At 36.2% G+C, this 6,865-nt stretch overlaps 1 protein-coding gene across 5 annotated transcripts; it reads left to right on the top strand.

The window, feature by feature from the left end:
* Positions 1-1,703: 1,703 nt before the first annotated feature.
* Positions 1,704-5,615, top strand: LOC141605415 (uncharacterized). 5 transcript variants are annotated; one of them, XM_074424157.1, is made up of 5 exons: positions 1,704-1,840; positions 2,371-2,442; positions 3,408-3,487; positions 3,776-4,533; positions 4,650-5,615. In XM_074424157.1, exons 1-5 carry the CDS (start codon positions 1,730-1,732, stop codon positions 5,354-5,356), a joined length of 1,728 nt encoding a protein of 575 aa, XP_074280258.1. In that variant the 5' UTR covers positions 1,704-1,729; the 3' UTR covers positions 5,357-5,615. The 5 variants fall into 5 exon arrangements, with proteins under 5 accessions (XP_074280258.1, XP_074280259.1, XP_074280260.1 ...); XM_074424158.1 differs by lacking the exon at positions 1,704-1,840 and adding an exon at positions 1,871-1,968; XM_074424159.1 differs by lacking the exon at positions 1,704-1,840 and adding an exon at positions 1,985-2,105.
* Positions 5,616-6,865: the final 1,250 nt, after the last annotated feature.

The raw sequence follows: 6,865 nt of genomic DNA, 5'->3' as shown, positions 1-6,865 counted from the left end.
TCTTGGCTCTCGTTCTTTTGTTTCAAGATGTGTGACGCAGTAATCCTCTAAAACTTGCTATTGTGCGTAGTGATTGCGCTTTTAGCCTTTTCTATATCATGATTCGTAGAATTTTAATTTAGTTCTTGTGTCACTTTAAAAAAAGATTTTATGGATATCATTTTGCTTATGGATATTGATTTCACTTAAAAAAAATATTTTCTGTCGATTTCACTTTAAAAAACATCTACTTATATTTTTGGGTTTTTTTTTCGTCAAACACAACCTTTTAAAAAAAATATTTTCAAACATCACCCTTAAAAAAAAAAAGAGTTTGTCAAGACGATCTCTAATAAATTTTTTTTTGTCAAACACAACTTTTTGGCTAGATTTTTGACCACTTGCAATGGGGTGACTTTCAGTTTATATTTGAAATAGCAAAAGAGATTGCTTTGAGGTATTCTTAGACTCATTGGAAAGGTGGGAGTACACGCTTTCCAGGGGTTGCAAACACGGTGGTGAAAGGTGACCTTATGTGGAGTCGATTGGTGTGTAAGGTATGGCTGGTCAGAAAAATGGCTATAAGTCGGGGTTTATAGGGGATGGTCGGGGGGTTTTTCGTGGGTCTTTTAATGGAGTTATGATGTCTTGTTTGGTCTGAAATTTGGTATGTAGGTTATGGGAAATGCAAGATACGTCGTTGTTGTGTTGTTTGTGGTGGTCGTTGGTTGCAAGTGGAGAAAGAGCGGAGTGAATTGATCCACGAAAAAAATCCTACTTTAACTTCATCAATCCTCTGTGACCTGCCTTACTTTATACACCAATCTACCCCACATAAGGTTATCTTTGATCACCGTCTTGACAACCGTTGAAAAACATGTACTCCCACCTTTCTAATGAGCCAAGAACACCGCAAACCGACCTATTTACTATCTCAAACATCGACTAAAAGTCACTCTATTGCAAGTGATTGCAAGTGACTATACTCTGGCCAAAATATCGTGTTTGACAACAACAATTATTAAAGGTTCTGTTTTACAAACTTTTTTTTTAAAGGTGGTGTTTGGAATTTTTTTTTTTTAAAAGTTGTGTTTGACAAAAAAACCCTATATTTTTTATTTGAAGAATACTTATATATATTACTCGCTCTGACAAAAACAACCCTATATTTTTTATTTGAAGAATACTTATATATATTACTCGCTCCGACCTAGTCATTTGTTGTCCTATTCTATTATTGGGGTGTCTCGTTAAATTGTTTTTCTTTCTATTTTAAGAATGAACTTGAAATGCAATATGATCATTTACACACAATTTGGTCAACTTGTCATTTAGTAATTGACCCCCTCCTCTTTTTCCTTAATCTTTGTGTCAAAAGTAAAGGACAACAATTGACCAAGACGAATGAAGTATTTATATAAGCTAAACAATTACTAACATCTTTATCAATCTAAACTTTATAGTATATCAATTTTCATATATCACAAATTCTCATTTAAGACGGATAATTTTAAAATGGGCCAAGTATCACAAATAAAATAAAAACATAATGCATCGAGATTTGCAAAAAAGTTTCCACATCTATACAAGTGAGGTGTTATTGACTCGTTTTATTCTAAAGTCGGATATATCCGTTTTAAAGAAGATCTATTGAATTTGTAAAGCAAATACGCTGTTCGATTCTAAGAGCTACCCGTAATAATTATGGAGTTATGGCGAGTTAGTGACTCACATTAAGTGTGCAATATTTATGGATGAATTCCTCCATAGATCTGATTTTTACTGTGACAGACCAACATTTCACTTGCGCCTTCAACGGTTATATTTCCATGTCCCAGTAATAGTATCTGGTGGTACACTGGTACACTGGTACACTTTATTTATTATTCTCATTATTTTACGCACTTTTTATGCTGTACTGTAACACGCACAAATTGTTATGAAAGTAGATGGACCATACATTGATTATTTGATACCTTACCATAAATGGTAAAGTTCCTGATGTACTATGATATTCTCACACACATATTTATTTCCTTTCTTAAAAAAGTTTTAATTCATGGTTTCTGAGTGATTACTGATCATCCCACTTTCCCCACCCGATAATCATACACTTTGTTGTTTGTGTATGTCAACATTTTTTCGTGTTCGGTTTTTGCGGTTCGGTTTACTTCTTTCTTTAGCAAATATTTTTTACCAGTCGCTTATTTCTTCCCTCTTTCCGTTTGTATGGTAGTCGGATTTTCTTCCATCTTTTCTTTTTTAGAAATGTTTGTGGGGTCCAAATTAATTTGCATGTGTGGTTGAGTGTTTTATGTGGTACAAAATTATTTCCTTGAAGAAATGAGCGAGTAGGAGGGAGTATGAATTACCGTGTTGTGTTTGTGGCAGGAAGTGAATAAAATGGGAATTCAAGGCAAGAGAGTTCGATCAGAGAAGGATCGTGTGAGAAAGAGAAAAAAGGTAACTTTTTTTTTTCACTTTTTACTTCAGTCATCAATTTATAATGTTGGATTAACTGAGTTACTGAATTTATTCTTGTCATCTGCTACTTTTTGTTCCACATTTTGGTAATCTTCTGCAACTGATTGTAGGTTATCTACATAATGTGTTTTAAGTGTCCCATACTTAAAGAGAGATTTCGAGGTAGCACCGGAGGTCGTGTTGGGTTCATTTTCGTACAACTTTTACATGAATTGGTCACACATAGTAACCCCAAGTCAATCAAGTTGCCTTTCTTACAGGCGTTATAGCCTAATCCGACTTGTCTAATCCATTTATATGTAGCTGATTCTAATTGACCTATTTAACCGAAACTGATTAAACTCATTTAACCTGTTTAAGGTGAAACACTTATTTAACCCGACTTATTTATGTGGTCGACTCGTGACCCAACCCAATTCAATGGATTATTTTCCGAGATTTACAAGCCTTCCATATTAAAACAATGGAAGCAGAGAGGTTTATTAGCATATTTTTGGTTTTGGGTTCAGCAATTCTATTGTATGCATTTGCAAAAATGCTGTTTTGATGTGAAACATGTTCTGACCCTTAGCCTGATTGCATCTATAAGAAACCATGGTTTATAATGACTAATGAGAGACTTTCTGTGTAATCCTTTATTGGATATTTAATTTGATGTTGAATTATAATTGGCCCGTCATCTACTAAGATGTTGAGGATTGGTGAGTGCATCACTAAGTCTAAGAGCTTTTCTGGATACAATTTAGGAGGGAACAGAAGGGAGAGGAAATGAATATAAGCTTCCGTCATTATATGTAGAACATGCGGGTGCTATTGATGCATTTGAATAATATTATCGCTGTTGCTTAAACATACGATCCTTCATATGTCTCCCTTTTAAAATTTTGATTTAGCATTGTTAAGTAGGGAGTATTTATGAAAGGTTATTGTTATTGATTGTGAAGGTTTGCTATGTTTGCGGAGACAGAGGCTTCTCTCAACTTTTAGTTAATTGCTCAGAATGTTTTGATCTAGCTATACACTGGTCAGTCTTTGCTCTCTTTTGTATCAACTAATTGCATTATTCTTGTTTCGCCTTTTTATCCCATTCAAGATGCCTGCCTGACTTTTGGGTTCCGTATGACTATGAATGTTCGGTCCTAAGTTGTCTTCCCCGCTGCCTATCATCACATTCTTTTCCCAGGTAATTCGTATAACAACAGCCGAACAGCGTTACTCTAGTGGCCTAGTGCAGTCGTAAGTGAGCTAGTTCTATCTATTCCATAATCCTTTACTGAAGAACTGAACCTATAGTGAGTGATTTTGTTTCCAGGTATTGCTTGGGCATAGTACCAGGAAGCGAGGATAATACTAATGTTGTTAACTGGGTTTGTGAGAGTTGCTGTGCATTAACGGAATCTAAACCATGTGAGACAGCCCTTGCTGAGGACCAGTCAGAAGTTTTACAAAAGCTGCCACCAAAATCATTACCTGAAATATTGGAAGAAGAATGGAAAAATCAACTTCAGCATTCTGGAGAAACCTTCGTACCCATGTCTGTTTCTTATAAGGAAGTTGTCTTGTCACCTTTCATAGAACACCCTGAAGCAATTTCTCAAGGACTAGTTTTAATAGCAAGTTCATCAGGAGAAATCACCATTCATGAAAGCTGTGAACCCGAGTTTTGTCATTTTGGTGAATTAGTTTATAAAGATGAAGAAAATGAAGACAAGTATAGTATTGAAGATATTATAGAACACCCAGAAGCAATTTCTAATGAACTCGTTTTAATAGCAAGTCCATCGGGAGAAATCACCATTCATGAGAGCGGTAAACTTGACTTTTCTTATGCTGGTGAATTAGTTTACAAAGTTATAGAAAATGGAGAAGGGTATAGTATTGAAGATACTATGGAGCTTGATTTTGGAGCTGAAGAGCAAATTGATTCAGGGTTTCTAAGTGAGACAGTAGAACTAGATTTCGGAACTGATGAAGAGAATGATGTGTGTTATCCCGACAAACCTCCTACAATGCTTGATTTTGTGGTTGAAGATCAGGTTCATCAAGGGATCAAACCACCAAAAGTAAACGGTAGGCTGAGCACTTTCTTATACTTTATCAAATCTGCAATTTAAGACTTCACTTTGGTAACCCGAGGTTTGGACTATTCTCATTATCTGCTGTTATCTTGTTTTGGTGATTTTCAGTTGGAATTCAACCAGTTTCTACTAATTTCCAGCCTGAGATCCTTTCACTTCCAGTTCCCAAACACACCGTTCAACAAAGTCTGTCGGAAAATGAATCCCAATCTTCTAAAGCTCACGATTCTCCTGAAATGAGCATTCCAGCTTCTGTTCTCGACATGGCAAATGGATTTCTCGAAAGCACTTTGGAAAGGATTGACGTAAATGTGGGTCCATACAAAATCAGATCGGATTTGGCACCGATTCTCAGAAATCTACTCAGCAAATATGGTGATATATTTTCTGACTGTGTAGTTGAACCTGACATTTTCCTAGTGACAATCTGCCAAGCGATTCAATATCTTCAAACAATCCCTTTTAAAAATCTACGACAGCAACACATTGATTATATACGGGACACTCTCAAGTTCCCCGATGCTTGTGCGGTCAATGTAGAATGGCTTGAAAAGCATTGTGACTACCTTGAAGAAGTTGCTCATCAGACAGTAAATTATATCGCTTTGAAGGAGGAATGGGATGAGACCGCCAGGAACATTCGCTTGAAGAAAAAGATGGTGGGTTCCAGTGGGTCCAAACAAGAGCTAAGGATCATGGAAGATGAAACCGGTGGAGAAGAGGGTCATTTAAGAGAACTTGAAGACAATATGAAAAGCATCAAGTCTTTGTGGAGAAGAATTTCGAGAAAGTCATTAGTTGATGGGCTCTTTTAACAACTGAGGTATTAGGTTGCTCTCTACTTTTAACATCTTTAGGAATCAGACACAACAAAATCGGCAATGTTTCGTGGTGGGCTAAGGGTATCGTTGCACTCAGTATTTACAGGTCTAGTATGTAAAGAATGAAGTCCTTATGAAAAGAATTTTGGAGCAAGTCATTAGCTGATCGAATATCTAAGAAAATCGGGTATTTAGATATATTTACTAACCTTGCTAACGCATATAATTGCTAATCTGGTCTAATTATGGGCTACATGTGTTTTGTGTTGTACCGTTTACTTGCTTGATTATGTCAACCGAGTTATGAAAATAGCTCCAAGGGTGCTTCATGCTTGGATAATCGAATAGTAGGCAATAGGCAGAGTAATTAGCTGTTCTGCCAGTATCTTAGAACTGCTACTGCTACTGTAAATGTAATTCGTTGCCAACTTGTCTGATGTCTAATATGAATACTCCGTATTATGCAGCGCAGGAAAACCGAAAAATCAAAATTCAGAAAAACATTTACTGCTCAATCTTACTAGAATTCAATTTCCCCCCGAAATTGTTGCATATGTGGTAACTGTTGCGAATCTTGACACTGTAGTTTATCGCCTCTGTTTTTGTGATGGTCGTATGAGCATGTATTTATCGACAGTTGTATTGGTTTGGCCTAGGATTTGAGGTCTTGCAATTGGTATCAGCATCGCAAGTTAAAAAATTAAATGCTTTGGCTGAATGGTTTCGTATCGACTGATGATACGTACTACAGAGTAGCACGGTTGCACATGATGCCTCCCCCTACAAACTTCTGCTTATTTTACATGCATTTCAAATTTCAATCAACTCGCAAAGTCGTAAATCGCTTGAAATGGATGCATTGCCATGGCAAACTGTAGCGTTTGCTGAACTGTTTCTTGAGTTATGCAAAGACTGCATTTTGTTACCAAGGATCAAGTCCCTTTCACTTAGGATTCTCACAGTAGTTTGAAGACGGTGTAAGTCTGTAAGAAGAGTTAGGACCAAGTGACTAACACAAATTTTAGAATAAGACGACTGAAATTTATTGCTATTATTTAAATGTTTTTTATATAAAGGGGCCGTCTCATATTATGAGACCGTCTTACACAATAATGAATGAAATGAATAACTAGGAAGTAGGAACAACGATTATATATCTTGAACTACTTTACGCGAATATGCGATTTTTGAAGGTTATAAAATGCTGACGTACTTTCTAATTGTGAATTTAACGGTCTACTCGAAATCAACTTATCATAAGACATAAACTAACTTATTTAGTCTAGATTTGAGCCAGATTGATTCACCATGCCATTATTATATTTGGACAAATTGGATTGTTCCCTTCAAGTTCCAATGGAACTGTTGAGACCTATTAAATTCCGGGTTGCGAAACGTCGTCGACGTTTTGTAACGAATCGTCGACGTTGTTTTTAAAAATGACCGTCACTACCCTTCTCACTCTGTCTACTCTATTCTCTCATTCCTTTTCCCCTTTCAACC

The sequence above is a fragment of the Silene latifolia genome, chromosome 10 (genome assembly GCF_048544455.1).
Source record: "Silene latifolia isolate original U9 population chromosome 10, ASM4854445v1, whole genome shotgun sequence".
NCBI classification, from domain to species: domain Eukaryota; kingdom Viridiplantae; phylum Streptophyta; class Magnoliopsida; order Caryophyllales; family Caryophyllaceae; genus Silene; species Silene latifolia.
Note: the sequence above shows the minus strand (reverse complement) of the source record. Positions and strands in the feature narration are given on the sequence as shown.

Bases quoted from the DNA above. Each gene is read 5' to 3' on its own strand.
- LOC141605415 (XM_074424157.1), top strand. From the start codon at position 1,730: ATGGATGAATTCCTCCATAGATCTGATTTTTACTGTGACAGACCAACA. The intron at 1,841-2,370 runs GTACACTGGTAC...TGTTTGTGGCAG, and splicing joins TAGTATCTGGTGGTACACTG to GAAGTGAATAAAATGGGAAT. The intron at 4,534-4,649 runs GTAGGCTGAGCA...GGTGATTTTCAG, and splicing joins CAAACCACCAAAAGTAAACG to TTGGAATTCAACCAGTTTCT.